A 27,282-nucleotide genomic window follows, 5' to 3' on the forward strand; every position below is an offset into this window, starting at 1 on the left:
GACGAGGGCATCTAACGTGGAGAATGTAGTCCCTACCCATCAACATATTACCTCTTAGATGGTGATTTAATGAGTTATTCAACAACCCATCCTGCTGGTGTCAGCACAATTGTTTTAGGATGATGGGGAAAATGGTTAACAGTATTGAGTTCCCTAGGCATAGATCAATTGTCATGCTTCATGCGTTAAGGGGTAGCTTCCTAAACTAAAAGCAATGCTTTGTGAGATACAATTAATTACACTGGATAAGACTTCCTAGAAACATTGTATACAAGGAGGGTAAATCTATATCCAGACAGTGTGATCCATTAAGAAGAAAATACTTCAGCAATGGAAGTGTCATCTGTCACCAGGTTATCACCCAAGGAATTGTTTCATATTATGAACCCAACGTTGGTCTCAACTAGCATGAAACGGGCACTCAGAGCCTGGCACAATGGCTCAATTGGCTAATCCTCCCTTTGCTAAATACCAGAGTTCAGGAACCCATATGGACACTGATTCATTTCCTGGCTGCTCCATTTCCAATCCAGTTCCCTGCTTGTGGCTTGGAAAAGTAGCAGAGGATGACCGAAAGCCTTAGGATCCTGCAGCTGTGTGAGAGATCCTGAAGGGGCTTCTGGCTCCTGGATTTGAACCAGCTCTTCTTCCCTCCTCCTCCTCGTTGTTCAAGTTCTTGTTCTCCTCCTCCTCTCTCTATAAATCTGCCTTTCCAATAAAAATAAAATTTTTTAAAGATTTATTTTTATTTTTATTGCAAAGTCAGATATACAGAGAGGAGGAAAGACAGAAAGATCTTCCATCTGATGATTCACTCCCCAAGTGACTGCAATGGCAGGTGCTGCACCGATCCGAAGCCAGGAGCCAGGAACAACTTCCGGGTCTCCCACATGGGTGCAGGGACCCAAGGCTTTAGGCCATCCAGTACTGTTTTCCCAGGCCACAAGCAGGGAGCTGGATGAGAAGTGGGGCTGCTAGGATTAGAGCCGGAGCCCATATGGGATCCTGGTGCATTCAAGGTGAGGACTTTAGCTGCTAGGCCACGCTGCCGGGCCCAAAATTTTAAAAATCTTAAAAAAAAAATAGGCATTCAATTGCTTCTCGGCCTTTTGGCTAAGATCAAGTGTAAAAATAAAATAGGCATTCAACGAGGGCTGTCCAAATGGCAATGCCAGCCACATCACACCTTGGGACACCAGTTCCAGAAGTGCAATCATTACCACCTTAAAGACACTAATTCTATTAATGTGTGACTTATATAATTAATAATTATACATGCATACCTTCCCACTTTCCTGTAGCCCTTAACCTTTGTGCTTTAATCAACTATGTAAAGATTACCAAAATAAAATAATTACGAAAAAAAATTTATAGTGTAGGGCTTGGCCTGGTAGCCTAGTGGCTAAAGCATCACCTTGCACACATTAGGATCCCATGAGTGTCAGTTCATGTCCTGGCTGCTCTACTTCCTATTCAGCTCCCTGCTTGTGGCCTGGGAAAGCAGTCGAGGACGGCCCAAAGCCTACACCCACATGGGAGATCTGAAGGAGGCTTGAGACTCCTGGCTTAAGATCCGCTCAGCTCTGGCCATTGAGGCTACCTGGGGAGTGAACCAGTAGCTGGAAGATCTTTGTCTCTCCTCTTTGTAAACTTGACTTTATAATGAAGAAATAAATAAACCTTTCTTAAAAAAAACTGCTAGTCTAAGATCTTGGCATCTGTGTTCATGAGTGACACTGACCTCATCCATTCCTGTATTAAGTGTTTATAATTTGAAGCGACTCTGGGTCTGATGGTTCCTTTATGGGAAGCGTGATGACTGATTCCATAGTTTCAATGATGGTAGGACAGACATTTCTCTCTTATTCATGCTTAGGGATGTGAAATTTGTCTAAGTATATGTTAAACTACATTTGCAAGTTTATTGCATGAAATTATTCTCAAATATCATTTTTTCAATCCTAGAGCATGTGGGACTGTACTTCTTTCACGGGTGTGTTTGTATTTTGTTCTTTATTTCTGTGCCATTTGTCTTTTCAAAGAACCAGTATTTGCAGCAGACAGGGGTAGCCCGGCAGCCCCAAGGCTCCTGAGGCAGCAGGAGGGGTTGAAAACCAGATTCCAGGAAGTGCAAAGAGGCTCAGTACCCAGGTGCCCACTGGCTGATTTGTCTCTATCCTGCAAAGCTCCTTTGAAGACTCAGTCTGTGCCATCTCAGAAGCAATTTCTGGAGCTCTGACGCTTAGCCTCCCCAAAGCAGCAGCTTCGCCTAGAGCTGGCTGCAGCCTGGAAAATGGCAGCCACAAGGTCACCCCATGACACCTGCTGCGACACACGCCCTTCACGATCATCTTCTCTCCGTGGTTCACCTTAGGTCTGTCCTAATCCTTGCTGCATATCTTGTCTTGGCTCCATCCAGAGGAACTAGTCTCTTTCCAATGGCCTACTAGCTTTAAAATGAGACTCTGCTAGTTCTAATTAACAGCAGCTAAAACTGTTAGTCCCTTTATGGTTCTGATACCCAAACGGCTTCATGTATACAAAAAACAAACAAAACACTGGTTGACAAGATTCAAATACAAAGTTATATTTATTTTCAATAACAAAAACACAACAAGTGGAACTGACCCACTAATTTTTAAGTCTAATGCAGTCCTTATAGCACAAAATAAACAAACAAACAAAAAACACATTACTATTCACACAGTAAAATTGTTCTGAAGACTTTTTAGAACTTTGTGTCAGTTTTAACCAAAACTTGAGTGACAGGTAAAGAAACATACTTGAGACATGACCTGACTAGGAAGGGACTGAAGAAAAGGACAGCAAAGCAAACATGGAATTCTCAAGGAATTTTGAGCCAAAGCTCAGGGGGGTGCGGGGGAGGATAATCAAGGCTTTGTAATTCAATCTTTCCGCACTTCTACACAACTGACTTGGAGTATTTCACAAGCTACAGGAGCATCTGCCAAAAGACGAGGGGCTCTTCACACATGCCTCCTAACTTTGCTCCTCTGACTTTGTCCCTAGCATGTTACCAAAGATCATTACCATGTAAACCAACACCTCAATGGTTTAGATTTTCCTTTCATAGACACTGATATTTGCCAGGAACAATTCTAAATACACATACTCAATTTTGATTTTTCTTTTTTTTTTAATCTTCCTACACAGCTCTGCTTGGTTAAAAATTCTGCGGCTTACAGAGCAATGGCAATACCAGTCAGAGGGTAAGTGTCTGTTCCAATGTAAGAACTCTAACTCCAACGATCAAAATTTTCTTTAACAGTCTCATCTGCCACATTTTTCCTTTTCTCATTATCTTGCCAGTTACTTCTTTCGGAATTCAATCCTCCGAGCTACATTTTGAGCACCAAATTTTTTAACCAGTGCTTTCCTGGTATCCTCATCATCTTTTTGCAAATCTAGGTCATCTTGTCGGGACCAAATAGGACGTCCATCAGCTCTCCGACCAGACTCTAAAAAGGAGGAAGTAGCTTCCAGCTCACCACTATTTTTCAGAAAGGCCTGTGTAACCGTTGACAGATCTAAGTTAAACTTTTCCATTAATTGCCGGATGATCTTAATGGCAGCTCCCACTTCTGGTGCAGAAACTTTCTCTTCTTCCTCTTCCTCATCAGGCTGTACCTCTGAGTCTTCTTCAGGTGTGGAAGGATCATCATCACACATTGTGATATGTATTTCAAAATCAGAGCTCTCGTCCACCTAGAGAAAATGATGAGTAAGACTGGTTCCTAATTACCAAGTCCTACGCTCTTTCAGGACCTGGTCTCTCCTAACTCCCACCCCTCACCCTCTGTATTCCACACACGCTAGACTTCCTTCAGCTGCTCCAATATGCTGTACTCCTTCTTGCCTTTTGAATGTGTGTGTGTGTGTACACTCATGTGGGTGCATAGGTGATGATGTACAGCTATGTATTTGTGTTTCTATGTATAACTGACTATAATATTCCAAGAGAACATTAGATGCCATGCTGAATAGCGAAAATGTATGTGTAAACATACATATGATGGTACTTCAAAAAGTTCATGGAAAAACCGTATTACGAGCAGGTGCTTGGCACAGTGGTTACACCAGAGCCTGGAACACCTACACATCACTTCAGAGACCCTGGGTTGGAGTACCAGCTACTCTACTTCCATTCCAGCTTCCTACTAATACCCAGCATGGAAAGCAGCAGCTCATGATTGAAGCATTTGGTTCCTGCCATCCATGTGAGAATCCAGACCGAATTCCAGGTGCTCGCCTTCACCGTAACCCAGCCCTGGCTGCTGCAAGCATATGGGGGATGAAGCAGTGATGGGAAGATCTATGTCCCTCTTTGCCTTTCGAAAAAATGAAAAATAATAACCCTTAAAAAAAAGTTTTAACTGATTAAAGTATGAGTTTGTTTTGTAAGACACAGCAACAAGTATTCTACCTTGGGATGTAGTGATGCTAACCACTGGATTACCCCTACAAAAACATTTTAAAAAGTTAAACTAGGGCCCGAAGTGGTAGCCTAGCAGCAAAAATCCTCACCTTGAACACACCGGAATCCCATATGGGTGCCGGTTCCTTTTAAAAAAAAAAAAAAAAAGATTTATTTATTTTATTGGAAAGGCAGAATACAGAGAGGAGGAGAGACAGAGAGGAAGATCTTCCTTCCAATGATTGACTCCCCAAGTGACCACAACAGCCAGTGCTGTGCTAATCCAAAGCCAGGAGCCAGGAACCTCCTTCTGGGTCTCCCATGCGGGTGCAGGGTCCCAAAGCCTTGGGCCATCCTCCACTGCTTTCCCAGGGCACAAGCAGGGAGCTGTATGGGAAGTGGAGCTGCCGGGATTAGAACCGGCACCCATATGGGATCCCGGCCTGTTCAAGGTGAGGACCTTAACCGCTACGCTATTGTGCCAAGCCTGATGGGTGCTGAGTCTAATCCCGGCAGCCCCATTTCCCATCCAGCTCCTTGCTTGTGGCCTGTGAAAGCAGTTGAGGACAGCCCAGAGCCTTGGGAGCCTGCACCCATTTGGGAGACCCAGAGGAGGCTCTGGGCTCCTGGCTTCAGATTGGTGCAGCCATGGCCACTGCAGCTGCTTGGGGAATGAATCAACTGATGAAAGATCTTCCTCTCTGTCTCTCCTCCTCTCTGTATATCTGATTTTGCAATGAAAATAAAATAAATCCTTAAAAAAAAGTTTAACTCAAGCACTAGTTTTCTGGTGTAATGGGTAATATACCATCAACTACAATGCTGGCATTCCATATGGGTGCTGGTAAAAGTACTGGTTGATCTGCTCAACTCTGGTCCAGCTCTTGCTATTGGTCTTAGAAAACAGTGCAGGATGGCCTAAGTCCTTGAGCCCTTGCAACCATTTAGGAGACTTGAAAGAAGCTCCCAACACCTGGCTTTGGACTAGGTCACCTCCAGCCATTGCAGCCATTTGGGAGAGTTAAACAGTGAACGAGAAATCTCTTTCTCTGCCTCTTTCTTTAGCTATCTTTCAAACAAATAAATCTTAGGGGGAAAATATATACAAACCCAGTATTAACTTTGAAAATTTTATATTGAATCAAAGTATTCAAACTAACTCCTCTGTCAGTATGCAGTCCCTGCAGATGAGCACAAGAACCAAGGCTGGGGGCAGCCCAGAGCAGGCCAGGTTACGGTACCCACAGCTGGCATACATGTAGGCCAGGTCTGGGGGCAGCCCAGACTGGACCAGGTCATAATACCACTGGCAGATCCAAGAACCAGGACAAGGTGCATGGTGGCCCAGGTTGGGCTGCAACACCAGCCAGTTTACATTTGGGCTGTGGCCTGTGGGCTGCCTGAGCTGGGATAGGTTATTAGCACCTGCCAACATGAGCTGGAACTGGGGGAGACCAGGCCAGGCCAGACTACAGCACCCGTTGGCAAGTGCCAAGGTGAAGTGGGCCATGCCAGACTGAGCTGCAGTACCCACCAGCACATGTGAGACTGGGGGTGTAGTGAAGGAGCAAGTCTGGTAGGGGGACTGTGGGGAGCTTCCCTGCTGGACAACTGCTCCCACTAATAAGCATGAGAACTGGGATAACGGCAGACCAGGCCAGGCTAAGCAATTATACCCACTGGTGCATGTACAGAATAACAGCAGGCTGGTTGGGCACTGCCACAGCATCAGCTGGCAAGTGCTGGCACTGGGGGAAAATCCTATCAAGCTAGACTGCAGAACCAACTGGAGAGTGCAAGATCTTGGGCAGGGAATGGGCACCTCTCTGATGGGCTGCAGCTCTTACTGGTGAACATAAAAGCCAGGGCTTGGAGCAGGCCTGCCTAGACAGGTGGTGGTACCCACTGCATAAGTGTGGGCTAGATAGAGGGGGTGGTTGGGTTGAGCTAGGCTTCAATACCCACTGATGAGTACAAGAACTGAAAGGAATGTGGGACAGACTGGGCCAGTCTGCTGCACATTGGCAAGCACAGGAACCACGTCTGGGGAAGGCCTAGTGAGGGTTTTTGAGGGGCTCTGACTAGGCCATAGCTGGTGTATGTGAGAGCAGAGTGTGTGGTAGGAAGGGTTGGCCTGGCCGCAGCATCCATTGGTTTATGTAAGAGATAGGCTGGAAATAGAACCAACCCAGCAATTGCAACTACCAGCACGTGCATAAGTTGATGTGTGTTATAGACAAAGCTGGACCCCATATTGGCAAGCACACACAAGAGTCAGGTCTGGGATCACCTCAGATGAGGTTTCTTTGGGGATCTCCCAAACTGAACCAGTGGACTCAGAACTCTAACCATAGGGAGAATTGCAGGATCTGTGGTCTGACTGTGGAGTGCATGTGTCAGAACTGGGCCTCCTCGGTGGCTTAGAGCAGTGGATGGCATACCCAGAAGCATATGGAGGATATGGCAGTCCATTAGAGCCTATGAAGGACATCTGGTACCATAGCAGAGGAAGAAGGATAGAACAGATTGGTCAACTATCTCAACCAAGCGTTGACAGCAAATATCTGGCCAAAGAGGGACTCTAAGGCAGACTCTGTCAGCCAGTGACCCTTAGAAGGATTTCCTCATCCTTGGAGCAGCAAAGTCAACAGCATTTCAGAACTTCCAAAATCACTTGAGCACTCGGAGCATGCTCCACACTGGGGACCATGGGATAACATTGAGTGGCCATTCCACATCCCCCAATACTGAGGTGGTTGGGAGGCTGGGTGCAGCTTCTCCTCTCATCTATCCTCTTCCACTGGATATAGGAAGAAGAAAAAGAAAATTTGGAAACCACTGTCTCACCCTTTTTCCCCTAACCCTAGATCCTTCCCACCCTAATCAACTATGTAAACATTATCAAAAATAAAAAAATTTTTAAAAGGATAGAGAAAAAATTTTCAACATAGGTTGCTTTATACTATTTAAATATTACCATCATTCTGGTTTATTCTCCTCCTCAAACTGTCCTGCTAAGTCCAAAACCTTTGCACAAAAAAGCTTCAGAACATTACCTACTTCCCATTTTTCCCTCCTGTCTTCAATTTCTCTTAACCTCCTTGGCCTTAGATGATGAAAAGAGTAGAGGAATAAACAGTTTCAAATAATGGAAGCAGAGAAAAGATACATAAATAAATCTCCATCAACATACCACAACCTCCTCAAACTCCCGGGTAGTCTCCATAAGCATTGTTTTGACTGTTTCTTCATTCTCTTTTATCTCTTTCTTCACATACTCTCCTTCGGGCAAGTCTGGAGTTCTCTTATTCTGTGGTTCTATTTAAGAGAACAGCATAAATTAGTATTTTTGCATAAACCAAAAATATTATAAGATCTGGTCCAAGAGTAGGCCTACACTCATTGTTTTTTTTATAGAAGACATCTGTTCTTGATTCAGAATGGTAACAAAAACATATGACATGAATGTTTAATAATTTATATTTTCTTAGATTTATTATATATTTTTTGGAAAGTCAAATTTACAGAGAGAAGATCTTAATAAGTCACTATGTTAACCAAGTAAACTTCAGAGCAAACTGATGCCTAGAGTATAGTGTAATAGTACTACTGTGACCAAAAGGGATGCACAGCAGACAAGGGGTTAAGAGTGGCTGTCCCCAGGAGAGAAGCAGAAGAAGGCTCTGGTAACAGGAGGACTAAACACTGCTCTAGTACTCAAACATTCCTGCAGGACAAATTCCTGGAAGTAGGCCTACAGTGCGCCAAGGGACTACCCATGCTGTCGGATTGCCCAAATGCCCACCAAAGAATCGTGCCAGCTTGCTGCTCCCCACAAGGGAGAAGTGTAGTTGTTTTCCTATGCCTCATTACCTTATCCAGTTTGTTAATTTTGCCAATTTTATAGACAAAATATGACATTTCCTTATTCTGAATTACTTTTATTACAAACAAATCTAGTACTCTGCTAACAGTCTGATATACTTTTGTTTGCTAAAATATGTATATACTCATTGATCCTTTATTTCCTTTTCTGGGAACTTTTCATCCCATCTTATTTGCCAATTTTTCTATTAGTTTTCCTTTTACCTACAGACTTCTGAGAGCTCTCTGGACAGTAAGGAAACCAAGTCTATCACAATTTAACAGGAGTATTTTTTCTGTTTGCCTTCTGGCTTTGCCACCATAAATTTTAATTTTTAAATAATCAAATATATAAGACTTCCTCTAGTCTGTGTCTTCAATGTCATGACTATCATCACATTAACATTAAAGTATATATATATATAATGTACTTTGCATTTCTTTCCATAATTCTTAATTTCAACTGTTAAATATCATGTTTTTAAATATCATGTTACAGCACTATCTAGCATACTCTTTTCTCCTATTGCACTTTAAATCTTTGCCACAGTAATAACAACAACAACAAAAAATCTCTGCAAAAAAAAAAATGACAGGAATTGTACACTACTATAGCATTAGTGATTAAAAAGATCTGGGCCCAGCATGATGGCCTAGCGGCTGAAGTCCTCGCCTTGAATGCTCCGGGATCCCATATGGGCTGCTAATCCCAGCAGCTCCACTTCCCATCCAGCTCCCTGCTTGTGGCCTGGGAAAGCAGTCAAGGACGGCCCAGTGCTTTGGGACCCATGTGGGGTACCCGGAAGAGGTTCCTGGCTCCCGGCTGGATGGGAAGCAGGGCTGCCAGGATTAGTACCGGCACCCATATGGGATCCCAGCGGGTTCAAGGCAAGGACTTTAGCCGGTAGGCCACATCGCCAGGCCCAAAAATAAATAAACCTTAAAAACAAAAAAGAATTACTTATTTGAAAGGCAGATTTACAGACATCTCAGGTGGTTTGATGGGGTTTGATATTTTTGTTTTTCCCTTGTCATCCCTCCATACAGAAAGCTCTTTCCCAGATAACCCTCTGGGCAGTCCTCTGACAGCCTCGAATTAACTCTGCTTAAAAATCCATTTATTACAAATAATGTGAAAGCAGTAGTCTTACCCACTTTCCTGTAACCCTTGACCCTTTGCGCCCTAATCAACTATGTAAAGATTGTCAAAATTGAGCAATTTCCCAAAAAAATACATTTATTACAATGTTCTCTAGAAAGCAACGTCCTCCCCTCCCTCACCCCGCTGGATTCTCTGTTAGATCCCCAAAGCCCACGGGTCTGGCACTCAAGCACCTGTGAATGGACCAATCTCAAATGTCACTTTTCCAAACTTCCTAACAAGCATGCTGGATAAGAGAAACACAGCTACTTCCCCAGACTTCTTGAATGGAGAGTGAGAAAAGGGAAGGGGGAAGGGCAGCCTGCCTCAGTATGTAAAAGGATCTGTCACAAGCTGTCAACATTAGGCGCGACCCAAGCCTAGCTGGGCGCCTGGTCCTAACTCACAGGCCTCCCAACTTTAAATGCAACTGCTCCCAGAGCAGAAACTCCCGGATCAGAAACAAGCAGGGCCAGGAGGAGATCTTCCCAAACCGACCATAGCCCAAATAAAAACTGGCCTGGCACACTTTCAAATCAACTCCAAAGCAGGAGAAAATCTGCCCTCTTCCCCAAAGAAACCTCTGCGAGAAGCCAGTTACCCCATTGCTGGTGAAGGAGAAAACTGGGTATTGGTGGGGTGCAAGGCTGGGAGGTTTCTCTGTACACGACCCTAGTCAAACCCTAGTTCCCCGGAAAACAGATGAAAAGGAGGAAGAGGAGAAAATGGTGCGAATGCACCCCAAAATCCCAGGCGGGAGTGGCAGCGAAAGTTAGCCCAAGTGTCAAAATGGACTTCTGACAGAAGAGTATGCAGCCGCACCCCACTCCCAGGCACCCACCCGCAACCCGCAGCCACGCCCCCTCCCAGGCACCCACTCCGAGGTATCCACCTGGACCCCTCAGGCGTGCCCTCTCCCAGGCACCCGAACTCCCGCAGCCGCGCCCTCACTCCCACACATCTGCACCCCACAGCCACGCCCCCTCCCAGGCACCCACCTGGACCCCAGAGTTGCGCCCTCTCCCAGGCACCCACCCGCACCCCGCGCCGCCGCAGCCCTCACCCCCACTATCCGCGGCCTCCGGGTCCTGCTCGGCCTTCCGCTTGAGCGTCTGTGAGGAGGGGCTCACGGGGGCGTCTCCCAGCAGGTACTTGTGCTCCTGGCCCCGCAGGTGCTTCAGGTAGCGGTCCTTGAGCGCCTGCCACGAGTGCTGCGTGAGCGAGCTCTTCTCCATCGCTTTCCACAGCGCGTTGCCGGTCACCGAGCTGGGGGAGCGGGCGTTTTCCTTCACATAGGTCAGGATGGCCACGTCGTCCGCGTCCGTGAAGGCGATCCGGCCGGTGAGAGGCTGCGGCTCGGGCTCCGCCGACGCGCCCTGGGCCGAAGCCCCAGGCTTGGCGTCTGTGCCCTGGCCGGCTCCGGAGGCCAGGCCCAGCCGATAGGACTCCAGCCCCAGCCTCTCGTTGCGCTCCACGCAGTCCAGGATGTACTGCGTGGAGATGAAGTCGCCCGAGGCCTCAGCCAACGCTTCCCCGGGCTGGGCCAGCAGCACGGCCCCGGGCTCCTGCACTCGGCACAGGGTGCCGCCGCCGTGTAGGATGAGTGTGGACAACCGGCGCTTGGCCGGGCTAGGCCGCACGTAGAACGACATGGAGCTGCCGTCCTCTCGGACGAACAGAGTCGAGGAATGGGTAGGCCCGTTGGGGTCTTTGCCCATATCCATCGCCTCCGCCATGTCTGTCAACGCCGGGCTGACAGGGAAGCCAGCTGCTGCCACCGCAGACTGCCGCCACCCCAGACGACCGTGGTGGATAAGCCGAGCAGTACGCCTGCGCAGGCCCCGCCTCGGCACGCCCGCCTCCTGTCTCACCCGGAAGAGGCGGGGCTTCGCGCCCTGACCTGGAAATCGTCTGGCAGCCTCCCTCCTACTCGTCACTTTTGGGTCGGGCTCTCGGGGAAAGATGGCCGCTGTGCAAGCGGTGGAGGTGAACGTGGATGGCGAGCCTAAACTGAGCAAAAAGTAAGTGTGGCTGTGGATCGTGAAAGCTCTGGTGGTCCAGGAGTGCAGGCTGAGAAGCGGCCGGAGTGTCTGGTCCGGGAGAGCCTGTGCCGGGAGCCGAACTGCGGGCGCTGGTGGGGACGCACATGTTGGGGGACGCAGCGGCTGCGCTCGGAGAAAGTATATTCTCCTTGATGCCCTGGGGCGGGAGGCTGGAGATCGGAGGTTGGCCTTGGAGACGGGATGGGGTCAGGGCTGGGGGGTCCCCCGCTACTGTGCTGCTGGGGCGAGAGACGGCACAGGAGCAGCTAGCCTAGGGGGACCGCGAGGTGACAGAAGAAAGTTGAATTTCGTACCCACGTTCGTTCCCTCCCACCTTCCCAGAAGCTCGTTCTTTTAACACTGAGCCACTCCCCCTCGAGCAAGTTGGAGAAAAATGTTCAGTAGCCTCACTTTGTGTGTGTGTGTGGCCCTCAACATGTCCTCGGCCACCTCGCCCAGGGCGTTCTGAGCCGTGAGTGTTCAGAAAGGGGTTCATGCTAGAACGATGGAGTGCGTCTGTCCCTATGGGTTCTTTTGGAAGGTCGCGCGTTGACTGAAGTGAATGATAGGATGCGTGGGTGTTAACCATCGCGATTTTTCCAGTGTGTCCAGAATGTTGCAGAAATCAGGATTAGCCACAGTGTCTGGCACACCCTGGGGTCCTCTTGTGAGTCACAAAACAGGGACAGTAATTTGAGTGTTTCCTTCGAGGTCAGAAGAAGGCATCATAGTACCTTGGCAGTGGAGCAGGACAGAACTTAGCAGCTTTGGGGTTGTAGTCTTGCTGAATGCTGAGGGAACTGCTGTGAGCAGTCCTCGGATAGGAATTCACAGCAGGTTCCTTTGGTGTCCCTGTGCTTATGTTTCACTTATTTTAGGGCAAAAAAAAAAAAATCCAGTTTTGTGGTCTAATGATCACAGTCTGCTTTTTGATCCATCAGAGTGGTCGGATAGATCTCCAGAAGGTTTGGGACTGGGGAAGACTGACAGGATTGACAGGACTTGGGGCTTTTTCATCAGTAACTGAATGTTGTTTATTCATTCATTCACTCAAAAGGCAGTTACAGAGAGAGGGAAATCCCGTGCATTGGCTCATTCTGCGAAGTTACCATAATGGCTCAGGCCAAACCGGAAGCCCAGAACTCCCATCCAGGTGTCTCATGCAGTTGGCAAGGGCCCAAGGCTTGGATGGGCTTCCACTGCCTGTCCTGGCACATTGGGTGCAAGTGGAGCAGCCAGTATTTGAGGCAGGGCCCAGGAGGCAGCTTGACCTCCTGTGCCTCAACCCTGGTTCTACTAAGGGAATTTTATGACTGTGTATCATAGGTGCCTTGAAAGCATTGTTTCCATTTTAGAGTAAAGTCTTAAGTATTTTGCAAAAACTACTCGGTTACTTTTTAAACTTTGCTGAGATTACACACCCTATCAATTTTGGGGGCAGGTTTTATGTGCTAGACCTGTATAATCTTTCTGTGCAATCTCACCTTGTATAAGCAGTGTTAATGTCTGTTTTTCAGATTAATAACCAGAGTTTCTGGCTAATTAAGTACATGGCTAATGTGTGCATACCTAAAGCAAAGTCCAGCACTGATCCTGAGTAATGGAGCTTCGATCTCAAGTCTCCTGTAACCGTATATATGGCTGGATGTGCCAGGGCTGGATGTGCCCACCAGCCTGGGCTACAGCACCTGGTCTGCAAGAATCTGTTGTTGATGTTCCTCTAGTGGCCAGAGGCTGAAATAATTTTTATGGTTGACATTTCCATTTTTTTTAAATTGTTCTTAAAACTCCCTTGATCTGAAATCTCTAGTGAGCACGATTTTATACTGGGTGTTGTCCCCAAATTAAAAAAAAAAAAAAAAGCAGATTAGCTGTTTCTCTAACTGACACTTTCCCAAATGAAAGGCCACCCGCCCCCCCAATTGACATAAACACAATGAAAAGCATGGTCTTGGTAATTTTTGTTGTCCTCTGGTGTCAACAGTGTTTAAATGTAAGTAGCCTAAGGGTCTTAATGAAAGTCTCCGCCTCTTCTACAGAACTCCAGTCCTGTCTTTGATTCAGAGGTGTTTTGGTGTAGGCTGCTTTTAGCCTCATCTAGAGTTTGCATTTTCCTCATTTTATTTCTCCCAATGCCATCTGTTGGGCTTCAGGAACAGTCTAGATGTGGTCATTTGTACTTGTAAGGCTTGACTGACTTGCTGTTGACACATGGCGTCAGATGTGCATCTTTTTCCCTTACCTGGTGTGAGAGTCTTGTCAGTTACAGTCCCAGCACAGTGCCAGTTGCAGGGCTGCTGTGAGTTAAATGGGTGCCACTGGAGGCTAGTACAAACAAGGACTCCCTCACCCACCCTCAAGGGTGCTGGTTGGATGCACATGTTCTGCCTGTCCCATCTGACACCACATCTCTGTGTTTTCTGCTAGGTGGTGGTAATCATTAGTTCCGGGGTGTTCTGCCATGTTGACGCAAGCTGCCCTAAGGCTTATTAGGGGGTCCCTGCGCCACACCTTCTGGGCAGAGTGGGGTCAGAGGGAACTGCGGCTGTGTCAACTTGCTCCTTTCACAGCACATCACAAGGACAAGCCACTTTCTGATAAAAGAAGGTTGGTGCCTGGTTACCTTTATTGCTCTGGGAGCAAAATTCTTTCTTGACTTGCTTTGGTGTCTGTTAAGCCCATAGCTAAGTCTTTGGGCTTGTTGCTCAGGAAACAGCTCCCCTGCTGCACGTTCTTTCTCATTTTCTTTTTAATAAATTCAGATTCTATCTGTAAAATTTTCACATGACTTACGTATCTTATTTTGGGGCAGTATTGAGAGTAGAATCCTTGTTTAAACAAAGAATTTCTAATGCCAGTTAGTGTCTTTTCAGTCGTGCTGAGATTTTGTTAACTGTTGGGATTAATCTGATTTCTAGCCTTAGTTCTATCCTGAAATCTTCAGGATTGATTGGAAATAAATACTGACACCTTAATTGAATGGAAAATGAGTTTATCTGAATCCTAGTTAGCCTTAAGGGCCCACTTGAGCTGAATTTGTGAAATTAAGTTGCCTACTTTGAAGCCATCAGGACCAGCTCTTCTTTAAAATGATCCACTCGAATTATTATTTTTTAGTTATTATAAGTACAATTTGAAACTGAAAGGTGTATACAATAAGCAAGCATGACTTGAGATCTTCTGCCATGGTTCACTATTACAGAATATTCTAGTTCTGTGGTTGAAGGAATGATCTGTGGGCTCTCCAATAACTGGGTACCCTTTTCTCTCCGAGCTCTTCTTGTTTCTGGATTCCGATCATAAAGGAGGTACCACGTTGTCACAGTGCTTTGCCTTTTGAGTTCAGCTGACTAGGATCCAGAATTTGGATCATGATAAATTTAATCAGAAATGTTTCCAAAACTGTAGGGTTTCTGTCCTTGGAATAGAGAATGAAGTGGTATGGTATTGAGGGACACTCAGAACAGTGTAGATTTGAGTGCCAACTATTGCCAAGGTCAGGGTCAACCCATGTAAGGATTATCTCAGTCCACACAACAGTAGCTGGTGGGTGCGACTGTTACTTATTCCCGTTTTACAGGTAGGAAGAGATAAGTCACTTCCCCAAGTAATTGTTAGGTGTGTCAGAATTAGTCCCAGGCACTCTGACTGTAAAGGTAGAATATTGACCCTGTGCCATGCTGCTTCATGGGTGCTGCTCTTGCCAAAGTCAGGCTCTTACACACTCCGTGAGGCCTTGTTGGGGAGAGTGTTGCTTTGATTGTATCCCAGCGCTCTGAGAGCCGCCTCGTTCCTCTGAGATGCAGAGGGAGAGTGAGACGTGGCAGCCCGACCTAGGGATATTACTTTACCACATTAGGTCTCGTACTATAAAGGCTTCGGTCTCTACAACAACTCAGAATTAAGCCCTGTTCCCAAGGCACTCCTGGCCAAGGAAAGCCTATCTTGCTGATTTTCCAGAAACCCTAGAAACTGCTGTGTGGGACATTGTTCTGGTGCATTTTCATGTTAGTTGGTACCAAATGCTTGAGACTCGAAAGCAGAGTGAAAATGGGCGGTCTTTCCCTCTGTCTGGTGGGTTTGATAAGTGACCGTTCAGGTAGCGATGACAATGGTTGCTGTCATCTTCCCAACAGTGAGCTGAAGAGACGCCTCAAAGCTGAGAAGAAGCTGGCAGAGAAAGAGGCCAAGCAGAAAGAGCTCAGTGAGAAACAACAGAGCCAGGCGGCCGCTGCTGTCTCCAACCATGCCACTGACAATGGTGTGGGTACCGAGGAAGAGAGCCTGGACCCAAACGTGAGTCACATCGGCCACGCTGTGGCTGGACCTGAGCAGAGCTGTTGATGAGGCTGTGGCAGAAGATAAACAGGAGCTGGGTGCTGGGTCATTGCCTTGGTCAGGGTGGGCTGCCGCTGGGCCCTGACTGAACTCTGGGCAGGCGCATGGGAGAATCCAGTGCTCCCGAGTGACTGGTCCGTCTGATTCAGAGTTGTCCCAAAGGTGGCCTTGGGTTTACTTCGGTTGATAAAGGTCTATAAGCCAGGTCCACCTCTCTTTCTCTCCCTTGTTCCATATTCCCCCTCCCTGGTTTTGTAAAACCAGTTACATTTAGTCACCAACACCTAAGGCTATGTTGACTGACCCCTGCTGTAGAATACTTGCTATTATGTGTTCCATGGGTCTGCATTGCTGCAAAGTTGACATGTGGCCCAGAATAAGAGAATAATTATGCAAATAAATTACACACATGTATATATATGTATATATGTATATATGTATGTGTGTGTGTATATATATATATATATATATATATATTTGTTGCTGCTGTTGTTGTTGGGAAGGCAGATTTCCAGGGAGAAGGAGAAAAAGATCTTTTATATGCTGGTTCACTGCCCAAATGGCCCCAATGGCCAGAGCTGAGCCAGTACAAACCCAGGGGCCAGGAGCTTCTTCTGGGTTTCCTGTATGGGTGCAGCGCCCTAAGGCTTTGGGCCATCCTTTGCTTTTCCCAGTCAATAAGCAGGGAGCTGGATGGGAAGCGGAGCAGCCAGAACACAAACAAGGGCCTCTACGGAGTCTAGCACTTGTAGTGGGGGGATTAGCCAATTGAACCATCATGCAAATGTGGCCACCGTGCATATTTTAAGCAAAAATCTCCCTTAATATTGGATCCTGTGATTTCAGCAGTGCTGAGTGCTTGGTTAAAGGAAAGTTGGACATAGTGGGGCCACTCTGAGGCAGAAGACAGCATTCTGCTCGGTGAGCTCTGGCTCTGACCGGATTCACCTTTCATGGCTTCTGTTTCCTCGCACAGCAATACTACAAGATCCGCAGTCAAGCAGTTCAGCAGCTGAAGGTGAACGGGGAAGACCCCTATCCACACAAGTTCCACGTGGACATCTCACTCACTCAGTTCATTCAAGAATACAGTCACCTACAGCCAGGAGACCACTTGACTGACATCACATTGAAGGTGGCAGGTAGGAAGTCCCTTCCAGGTCATGGCGCTCTCTCAGCAGGCAGACCTCTTGAGAAGCCAAGGGAAAGTTATGTGTTCATGGAAGGCGGTAGAGCAAGCCTGAGGGCTGGCACCACACTCGGGGGAGGGCACTGGAGAGGGGCGCTTGGAGTGAGCCTGCTGCCAGAGCCTGTGTTCTACAGCAAGAACCACGGCTTTAGGCTCCCAAGGATTCCAGTCTTGGGTTTAAGAAAGTTTTGCACCAAGACTATGCTAGCATAAAATTGTTTTGGAATAAGAGTATTTTGGTAGAATCTTCTTTTCCTTATTTTAAAAACTTACATCTTCTCCACCCTCACCCCAGTAATACTAAACCTGTTAGCGATCAAAAATGTTAACAGTTAAAGAGAGAAAGTTGTTCGTCATAATCCAATGACTGTGACCTCTGCCAACATCTGAATGCCCAAAGGTTCGTTCTTTTTAAAGTCCATTAATTTTAGTAAAATACATATCGATGTATTCATGTTAGTCTTACGTATTTGAAAGGCAGGGTATGCAGCAGAAGAAGAGAGAGAGCTTTGATACTCTGATTCACTCTCAATGCTAGCAGCAACCTGGGCTGGGCCAGGCCAAAGCCAGGAACCTGCACCTCAATCCAGGTGCGCTCCAGCCACCCGGGCCATCTTCCACTGCTTTCCCAGGAGCATTAGCAGGGAGCTGGATTAGAAGTGGAACATATGATACTCATGTCCCCTGCTGCATAGTTCATTCTCAAGTGCCCACAGCCGCCATGCCTGGGCCTGACCAAAGCTGGGAGCCGGGAACTCAGTGCAGATCTTCCAAGAGTGTGATAATAGCAATTCAGGCACTTCAGCCACTAACTACGGCCTCTCGGGGTGTGCATTATAAGAAACATGATTTCATTGTATCAGTAGGGATGCCATTTTTCTTCTTTAAAAAAATAACAATTTTGGTGCTGTTGAACTCAGTGCTTTTTAAAAGTTGCTTGCTTTTATACAAAGTTACTTTCTTGAATGTTAAGCTTGATTTTGATAATTTTATCTTTTGTTGTGTTTGTGAAATTTTGTGAAGTTTGTGAAATTTTATCTTTTTGTTGTGTTGTGTTTTCAGAAATGTTTCAACCTTTTGGAAATTTCTTGACTCTCTTGCCCTTACCACTTATTGGACCTTCTCTGCTTTATGTCTGTTTTCTTGTGCTGCTCGGTTTTTCAGTGCTTGGTCATAGTAGGGAACATAGAAGGATATCTGGAGATTTCTCATGGGCCATACTGTTGCATTCATTTATACCTTTTCAGTGAAATGCTGCCTGGAACAGTCACCTTCCCACCCAGTGCCAGCTGCTGTCCTCTGCCAGATGCTCCATTCCTCCCACTGGTCTCTCTCCGCATGGGATTCCTAAGGCTCTTGTGGGTCCCTCATTACATTTGAGAGTTCTTAGGACTGAGTTTCCACAGAATTGTGTTGTGAATGTTGTCCATGTAAATTGTACACTTTTATACAGTTGTATTTTCTGGGATTTGGTTTTTGTTTTTAAGATTCATTTATTTGGGCCTGGTGTGGTAGCCTAAGCTAAAGTCCTTCCTTACACGTGCCGGGATCCCATATGGGTGCCAGTTCAAATCCTGGCAGCCCTACTTCCCATCAAGCTCGCTGCTGGTGGCCTTGGGACCCTGCACCCACGTGGGAAACACCAGGAGGCTCCTGGCTCCTGGCTTCAGATTGGCGCAGCTCTGGCCATTGTGGCCACTTGGAGAGTGAACATCTAATGGAGGATCTTCCTCTCTGTCCCTCCTCCTCTCTGTATATCTGACTTTTCAATAAAACAAATTCCAATAAAAAATTTATTTATTTGAAAGGCAGAGTTACAGAGAGATGGGGAGAGACAGATCCTCCATCTGCCAGTTCACTCCCCCAATGGCTGCCACAGCCAGAGCTGGGATGGTCTGAAGCCAGAAGCTTCTGGGTCTCCCACGGAGGTGCAGTGACCCAAAGACTTGAATCCTCTTCTACTGCTTTTCTGGGTGCATTAGCAGGGAGTTGGATCAGAAGTGCAGTAGCTGGCATACAAACCAACACCCATGCAGGTTTGCCAACATTGCAGGCGGCAGCTTCCTACGCCACGGCACCAGCCATGCTTGGTGTTTCTATGTGAGATCCACAAATAGTGCTACCACTTCTAGTGAGGGGTCTGCAGGAATTCTGTAGGCATCTTTAAAACCAGATCCGCACATGCACCTTGAGCTGGTTTGAGCTGTTATCAGTGCCATGAAGACAAAGGCAAGACCTAGATCCCTAGCTACAGAAAGATTTGGTTTTGTGTTCTTCAATTAAAAAAACAAAAACAACAACAACAACAAAAAAACCTATGAGGGAGCTTTTGGGGCACTGATTGTCATTGTCAGTATTTTTGTTGTTGCTTTTATAGGTAGGATCCATGCCAAAAGAGCATCTGGAGGAAAGCTCATCTTCTATGACCTTCGAGGAGAGGGGGTCAAGTTGCAAGTCATGGCCAATTCCAGGTTTGTAGAAATCCCTGGTTATAGGCCATACATATTAAGCTGGCCTGAAGCAGCACAGCTGGGGAGAGGCTGCCGGGGTCTGTGTTCCCACTGGTGTTTGCAGGTTAAGAAGGAGAGGGACATGCTTGGGTCTGGCTGAGAAGATGATGAAAGGGCATCTGCCCACCTGAAAGTAGTGACTATTCTGAACTTGCATGACGACAGAGAAAAAAGAAAAGGAGATTCTTCTAACAGTTGCCCCCGAATGGGAGATTCTTCTCAGGTTCACATTAATTAGATAGTAACAGTTGATTGAGTGGTGATTATTAATGGAAACTGTTTTACATTACATCTTGTATTCTTTCAGGAATTACAAATCAGAAGAAGAATTTATCCATATCAATAACAAACTGCGTCGAGGAGACATAATTGGGGTCCAGGGGAATCCGGGAAAGACCAAGAAGGGCGAGCTGAGCATCATCCCCTACGAGATCACACTGCTGTCTCCTTGCTTGCATATGTTACCTCATCTTCACTTTGGCCTCAAAGACAAGGTAAGCTCCTAGCTCTGGCACCAGGAGGCATCCCACTTGTTTTCATCATACTGTTGAATCAGCCATGTCAGTGATTTCTGTCTTCCACTTTCGCTTTAGGAAACCAGGTACCGCCAGAGGTACTTGGACCTGATCCTGAATGATTTTGTGAGGCAGAAGTTCATCATCCGCTCGAAGATCATCACATATATAAGGAGCTTCTTGGATGAGCTGGGATTCCTAGAGGTGATACACAGTTGCTTCCTAGGCATAGCCGGCTGCTTCTCCCTTCCTACCCGTTCGCTCTTCAGAGCCGCATCCTACTTCAATATGCCTCACACTTCCTGAGAACGTCCTCTTTCTTGCTATGTCTAAATTCTGCCTTTTTTCTTATTTTTGTAGCATTAAAAAATATTTTTAGGAGCCAGGGTCATGGCATAGTGGGGAAAATCACTACCTGTGACATTGGTATTCCATACGGTTGCCAATTGGTGTTTCATTGCTCCGCTTCTGATCCAGCTCCCTGCTACTGGCCTGGGAAAGGCAGCAGGAGACAGCCCTCTTGTTTGGGCCCAGGCCACCCATTTTGGATACCTGGAAGAGTTCCTGGAAGTTATACTAAAAAAAAAAATCTGAATCCATTTAGAGTCATCCATTTGTCAGCTTGTAAAAATGTATGGTAGTGTGTTAGTGGTGTTTGGGGTTAACAGCAGGTATTTTAGTCAGGCACTTGCACGTTATTATCAAACTTAGCAGCTCTAATTTTTAGGATATAACATGATCAGACAGTGCTACCTGTAAAGCCTGCATTGTCCCAAAGTCTTTGCTTGTCTGAGGACTAAGCATTTCTCCCTGTCTTCTTCAGATTGAAACTCCCATGATGAACATCATTCCAGGGGGAGCTGTGGCCAAGCCTTTCATCACTTACCACAATGAGCTGGACATGAACTTATATATGAGAATTGCTCCAGAACTCTACCACAAGGTAATCGGTAATAAGACATCCTGTTCTTGTAGAAAAGCAGAAGACTGGAAAACCATTGGCTAGAAAGGCATAATCAGAAATAAGAACAGTGAGATGGAAATAACCAAGAATATTCTGAATCTTCAGGCTTGTGACGATAACACAGAATTTCTCTGCAAGACCAGTAGAACGATACAGGGCAGAGTGCAAGGGAGTTAGCTTTGTTAGGTATAGAGGTACCTGTAACATTTTAGCTCTGCTAGAAATTTGGGTGATATCTGACTTTAGTCTTTTGTAGAGAAAGAATTTAAATCTCTCAGGAAATTAAAAATAAGATAATTCATATCAAATTATGTGAAGATTTATTTTCAAATCACCGAATAGAAGACTCACTCAAGAGTCTTAGTTTCAGGCCTGGCACAATGACTCAATTAGCTAATCCTCCACTTCTAAGCAACTGGATCTTATATGGGCACTGGTTCATATCCTGGCTACTCCACTTTCCATCCAGCTCTTTGCTTATGACCTGGGAAAGCAGGGGAAGATGCCTCAAAGCCTTGGGGTCCTGCACTTACATGGAAAACCTCAATAGGATTCCCAGTTCCTGGGTTCAAATCAGCTCAGCTCCAGCCATTGTGGCCAGTTGGGGAGTGAACCAGCAGATGGAAAATCTTTTTGTCTCTCCTTTTCTCTGTAAATCTGCCTTTCCAATAAATAATTTAAAGAATCTTAGTTGCAGGAATAGACTTGATTATAAATACTTTAATTAAAAAAAAAAGTTTTTCCAATGATATAAGGAAGTTATCAGTCTCTAGGAGAATCAAAGTGTTGGACCATTTTCCATTGCTATAACAAAATGCCTGTGGGTAGGACCTGTAAAAGAAAAGGGTTTTATTTAGCTCGCCATGTAGGATACTGAAGTCCAGGTCAGGCGGTCCCATTTGTTTAGTCTCTGGTGAATCCCCCTTGGCTGCATCGCATCGTAGCAGATACCATGGTGACAGCATGTGAGAGAGAGACCTGGCAAGAGTGGAAACAGAGAGAGGAAAGAGCCAGTCTTGTCCTTCTATAACAGCCCTTGACAGAACTCACTGGTCCCCCACTTAATCCCCTCTGGAGACACCCTCAGTGATGAAATCACCTTCTCTTGTAGGTGTTTAAAGGTCCTTCCACTTGCCAAGGTTGCCACACCGATGAGCAGGCATTCCATACGTCATATCCAAACCATGATAAATAGTGCATTAGGCTTAGAGACCACATAAATGAATTAATTGTGAGACATATCACTGGAGTGTTTGCATGGAGACTCCAGCATCTTTTCCTTCTTTAGACAGCACAGCCCATAACCCTGGCTCTACAGACAAGGAGCTGCCTGTAAAAGCTACATAATGCCAACCTTCTTTGCCAGAGCAAGTCCTGTGCAGAATTTCAATCTTCTCTCACTAACTTCCATGCTGAAGTCTCACAGCTCTGAGACTCAAGGTGGGAAACACCCAAGACGGGGAGAGTGTCCAGCATTCCTGGACAGCCAGGCAGAGACATATTTCCACTAGAAAGGTCTAAAGGTTGTTCAGCATGGGCTGAGCGCATTCCTGAACTCTGAAAACTAAGTTAGGGCATCCGTAGACAGAAACTACCCAGGGCTGCTAAAATAAGACTGGCTGTCATAACCATAGCCATCACCATGTGTTGTTGCTAGATGCTGGTGGTTGGTGGCATTGACCGGGTATATGAAATTGGACGCCAGTTCCGAAATGAAGGAATTGATTTGACTCACAATCCTGAGTTCACCACCTGTGAGTTCTACATGGCCTATGCAGACTATCATGATCTCATGGAAATCACAGAAAAGCTGATTTCAGGTGACTTCTTTCATCTTGCTCACTTGTCTCATGTGCTGCGTTCAGAGGAATTTCTTGTGGTCTGTCTGCATTAAATGGCTGGCTTTTTTTCTAGGCATGGTGAAGCATGTTACAGGTGATTACAAGGTCACCTATCACCCTGAAGGCCCAGAGGGCCAAGCCTATGAGATTGACTTCACCCCACCCTTCCGGAGAATCAGCATGGTAGAGGAGCTTGAAAAAGCCCTTGGCATGAAGCTGCCAGAAACTCACCTCTTTGAAACTGAAGGTAAAGTGACACACCCCTCCATCATTTGAGCCTTCTTCCTGTTTTCTGAATTTGATTGGGTCATAACTAGAGTTGACAGGAAGTATTCTCTTTATATACATTTTTTATTGGGCCTCATTTTATGTTTCCTGTCCTAACTTGTACTTTTGTGTCTTAGAAACTCGCAGAATTCTTGATGATATCTGTGTGGCAAAAGGTGTTGAGTGCCCCCCACCTCGAACCACAGCCAGGCTTCTTGATAAGGTGAGTGGCTCTGTCCTTAGCATGCATGTTCTCATAAAGTGCCTACCAGCCCCCTATTCCCCAGGAAATGGACCCAACTGGGAAGACTGGGTTTCTACAGCTGCATAAGAAAACCCTAAAGAGAGGAATAAAACAACTATTGTAGTAAACTGCAACAACTATTTCATGTATATTATCTTGGTTAACACTTTCCATCTGTTGAAAAGCAGTGGTACAGCCTTCTGGGTATGTGCCCAAGTCATCTGGGTAGGTTAGCAAGATCAGAAGTGATAATCTGCCTCTGCTGTGCTTTCTCATTAAGCTTGTCGGCGAGTTCCTGGAAGTGACCTGCATCAATCCCACGTTTATCTGTGATCACCCGCAGATCATGAGCCCTTTGGCTAAATGGTAAGATGAAGCATGGTGTCTCCTTTCCCAATTGGTTTATAGCAACCCCAAAATTTAGTGGTTTAAGACCACTTCTGTTCAACACTTTGTGGATCAGTGGGTGGACCTTTCTGCTCTACTTGCTGTTGGCTGTTGTGAGCAAGGTGGCTCTTGTAGGAGGATAATTGATTGGATATTACAAAACAAAAAGAGCTACTTCCAGGCAAGGGTGTGGAGACAATTGATGGGATCTATAGATAGGCTTATGGGATTTCACAGCAACTCCTTGTTGTTGATATATAAATTCCTCAAGCCCTCATCCCTTATCCTATGTGACCCTCAGTCGGTAAAAGCCTGACGCTACAAATTAATTTTGACTATTGAGCACTAGTCAGTATTCCATGAGTGTGATTATTGGTTCCATATGTACCAAGTCCATCACTGCTGGACAGCTAATATCTTGTCACCTGGGAACTCTGCCAGGTCACTTAGATTCCCTTGCATGTGGGATCTTGTCCTGCAGGCCTCTTTGCACAATGTCACTGGCAGCATAGCCCAGGATTCCTTTCCATGGCAGCGGGGTTCCCAGGGAAAGCATTGTAGAAGAACAAGCCTTAGCATGACAATGCAGAGAAAGCCTCTGGGTGATGCATCTTGCAGCCAGCTCAGAGGCTGTTTGGGAAGAGTGCAGAGATGTGGCTTGGTGTGTGAGCAGTCCACCAACTGCTGGTTGGGAAGATCTATTTCAATCTCCGTCGCTTGTCTCTGGCTCCTTGCCATGTGTCAATACACACAGGCTTCATGCTAGAATCAGTAAAACTTTTTAAGTCCTCTCAACTTCAGGAATCTTTACACCAGATGTTGGATAGTCAGCTTCCTCTTTGGTTTTCTCAGGCACCGTTCTAAGGAGGGTCTGACGGAGCGCTTCGAGCTGTTTGTCATGAAGAAGGAAGTGTGCAATGCCTACACAGAACTGAATGACCCGATGCGGCAGCGACAGCTATTTGAAGAACAGGCCAAGGTAGGTGAGAGTGTCGAGCCAAGGCATGTGTTTCATCAGTGTACCTACCTCCTCGCCAGGAAATGGCAGCCTTAACTCTTTTTGCTCACTGGATTCTCGGTGAGCTCATCAGGAGTAAAAGATGAAGCAGTGGACATCTAAGGAAGACCTAAGTGGCCTGCTTTTTTGTTGGTTGTATTGTGTTTTTAAAGATTTATTTATTTATTTGAAAAAGTTACAGAGAGAGAAAGAAAAGAGACAGATCTTTCATCTACTGATTCACTCTGCACATGGTCACAAGGAAAGAGCTGAGCTGAGCTGAAGACAGGAGCTTATTCTCGGTCTCCCACATGGAGCCAACCTCCACTGCTTTCTCTGGCTATTAGCAGAGAGCTGGATGGGAAGTGGAGCAGCCAAAACATGAAATAGTGCCCACATGGGATGCAGGCACCACAGAGTGAAAAATTAGCCTGCTGTGCCACCTCTCCAGCCCCGTGGATGGTTTTGACTGGACAGTGCAAGAAGAACTTAGTCAAAGCTGATTGAATGGGGAGCAGGGCACTTGCCTTGGGAGCTCATTTGCCTTAATACATTATTTTTCTTTCATGGTTCATTTATTGAGGATGAGAGCAGATAAAGATAAATGAAGTAGACAAAACCCAAATGGCTGCTTACAGGACCCCTGCCATGCTGAGTCCTTTGAGGAAATAGAAGGATCATCATAATGTTGAGACTGTCTCACTGGGTCCCAGAGCCCCATGCCAGGAAGGTGTTTTACCTCAGCACAGTTGGCCTGTTCTGAGATGGATTTTTATCAGTTCTAGCTTTTTATATCTTTTAAACGTCTTAGCAAGGCTGAAGTGTCGGGACCCTGTACTGATGACGTGCCTTTGAACATGTGGTGTGTTTACTTAGACAGAGATGTCCTGGAGAATGTTTTGGTTCTCCCTCCTCTTGTAGGCCAAGGCTGCTGGTGATGATGAAGCAATGTTCATAGATGAGAACTTCTGCACCGCCCTGGAATATGGGCTGCCCCCCACAGCTGGCTGGGGCATGGGCATCGACCGCCTTACCATGTTTCTTACCGACTCCAATAACATCAAGGTGCGTAGCAGCCCTCCCCAGTGCACACTGCTCTGAGGTTCCATTGTGTTGCGGGGGAGGCGCTTAGGAGCCTGGGAAGTAAAGAAAGGCCTTTGGGTTGGCAGAGGAATGGGCAAAGGAGTTAGATACTGCTTCACAGGGCATGGGCTGGTGTCTGGCCCTCTGGGATTTGGGGTATTTCTGCCTGAGGCAGAGGGAATGCTAACTGATGGCATTTCTTAAGGATCTAGAAGGTGCTAAGCTTTCCACAAGCATTATCTTATTTCACTTAAGTCAACCCGATGAGATGTGGAAACCCACAGTGCCTCACTCTTATGGATGAGGACATCAATTTCATTGGAACTTGGACACAGTGCCGCAGACATTGATGTGCACCCTTCTTTTCCTTCCTCTACCTGGGAAGGAACTGGGTCAGAGTGAAAGGACACACTGTCTTTACAACCAGTAGATACAGACCTCTGGATTTGAGTGGTATCAATAAAGGCCAAAACAGTGAGTGAATAACTATAAAGATGTGTTCTGAATACTTAGCACCCAGTGCATTTTTACCTCCTGTAGGAAGTGCTTCTGTTTCCTGCCATGAAACCTGAAGACAAGAAGGAGACTTTGGCAGCCACTGATACCCCGGAAAGCACAACAGTTGGCACGTCTGTCTAGAAAACAGTAAAATTGCAAGTTGAGCAACTCAGGCATCTTTGCATTTCCACAAGCAGTAAGGGAATTCTTGTGCGTTGTCATCCACTGTACCATGGTTCAGCTGGCACCAGAAGAGAGAAGAGAAATGACAAGTTTTTACTCCTTGTTACAAATAAACCAATTGTCTCTCCTCTTTACCTCTGGAAGATCAGCCTTTTACCTGATTGCTGGTCTGAGTGATATTTAAGGTTCTGTCAGTTTCGTGTCTACTCTGTGCAGGCATTGTTTTAGGGGTTTTGGAGACACAACAGTAAACAGAAAGCTAAGTCACTGCTTTCATGGGATGTACATTCTTTGGAGCTGAAGTGGGGAGGTCAAGAAAAGAAAGAAGTCCATACTTGGTCTGTTGGTGGTACCTACTAAAACAAATAGAACAAGGTGGGTGGAGCAAGTCCTGTTGTGAATACAATGCAGGAAGACCTCTGCCAGATGACATTGAGTAGCAGTCTGAAGACACCAAGCAAAGAACCATGTGGGAAAGGGTGATCCAGAGTATAGGGCCACCTTGTTGGAGAACAGTAGGAACAGCACTGGGACACACACAGGAGTGATTTTTCAGGGAGAAGGAACCCATTGGAGGGTTTTCAAAAATGCTGTTGTTTAGGAAATGGTTAGTAAGATTAGTAACTGGAGGACAGGAGTAAGATGGAGACCACCTGGTCTGGGGAAATGGTGACAATGGAGGTGGTCAGACACTCCATCCCTCAAAGTTCTGGGCTTGTACAAGTGGAAAAGTAGAAGTACGGGGGAAAAAGGAAGCAAATACTTGAGCAGAAGGGCTGAGCTG

The 27,282-nt window shown here is 46.2% G+C and overlaps 2 protein-coding genes across 3 annotated transcripts; one reads left to right on the top strand and one right to left on the bottom strand.

The window, feature by feature from the left end:
• Window positions 1-2,571: 2,571 nt before the first annotated feature.
• On the bottom strand, window positions 2,572-11,258 carry LOC121157901 (TERF2 interacting protein). Its single transcript, XM_040982349.1, has 3 exons — window positions 10,504-11,258; window positions 7,629-7,753; window positions 2,572-3,726 (listed from the first exon to the last, which is right to left on the bottom strand). Exons 1-3 carry the CDS (start codon window positions 11,174-11,176, stop codon window positions 3,331-3,333), a joined length of 1,194 nt encoding a protein of 397 aa, XP_040838283.1. The 5' UTR covers window positions 11,177-11,258; the 3' UTR covers window positions 2,572-3,330.
• A 106-nt stretch (window positions 11,259-11,364) lies between these two features.
• KARS1 (lysyl-tRNA synthetase 1) lies at window positions 11,365-26,762 on the top strand. 2 transcript variants are annotated; one of them, XM_040982347.1, is made up of 15 exons: window positions 11,407-11,461; window positions 13,910-14,089; window positions 15,619-15,778; window positions 16,797-16,962; window positions 19,387-19,480; window positions 19,827-20,013; window positions 20,113-20,238; window positions 20,858-20,977; window positions 22,656-22,818; window positions 22,913-23,086; window positions 23,244-23,329; window positions 23,631-23,716; window positions 24,590-24,716; window positions 25,656-25,799; window positions 26,358-26,762. In XM_040982347.1, exons 2-15 carry the CDS (start codon window positions 13,944-13,946, stop codon window positions 26,454-26,456), a joined length of 1,878 nt encoding a protein of 625 aa, XP_040838281.1. In that variant the 5' UTR covers window positions 11,407-11,461; window positions 13,910-13,943; the 3' UTR covers window positions 26,457-26,762. The 2 variants fall into 2 exon arrangements, with proteins under 2 accessions (XP_040838282.1, XP_040838281.1); XM_040982348.1 differs by lacking the exon at window positions 13,910-14,089 and having other exon boundaries at window positions 11,365-11,461.
• Window positions 26,763-27,282: the final 520 nt, after the last annotated feature.

Source organism: Ochotona curzoniae, unplaced genomic scaffold, assembly GCF_017591425.1.
Source record: "Ochotona curzoniae isolate NIBS_2020 unplaced genomic scaffold, NIBS_Ocur_1.0 contig_3622, whole genome shotgun sequence".
Classification (NCBI taxonomy): Eukaryota; Metazoa; Chordata; class Mammalia; order Lagomorpha; family Ochotonidae; genus Ochotona; species Ochotona curzoniae.

Excerpts from the sequence above, each read along its gene's own strand:
- KARS1 (XM_040982347.1), top strand. The coding sequence starts at position 13,944 with ATGTTGACGCAAGCTGCCCTAAGGCTTATTAGGGGGTCCCTGCGCCAC. Across the intron at positions 19,481-19,826 it reads CAAGTCATGGCCAATTCCAG|GAATTACAAATCAGAAGAAG; the intron begins GTTTGTAGAAAT and ends GTATTCTTTCAG. Across the intron at positions 23,717-24,589 it reads ATGAGCCCTTTGGCTAAATG|GCACCGTTCTAAGGAGGGTC; the intron begins GTAAGATGAAGC and ends TGGTTTTCTCAG.
- LOC121157901 (XM_040982349.1), bottom strand. The coding sequence starts at position 11,176 with ATGGCGGAGGCGATGGATATGGGCAAAGACCCCAACGGGCCTACCCAT. Across the intron at positions 7,754-10,503 it reads GGAGGCCGCGGATAGTGGGG|AACCACAGAATAAGAGAACT; the intron begins GTGAGGGCTGCG and ends TCTCTTAAATAG. Across the intron at positions 3,727-7,628 it reads GGGAGTTTGAGGAGGTTGTG|GTGGACGAGAGCTCTGATTT; the intron begins GTATGTTGATGG and ends CATTTTCTCTAG.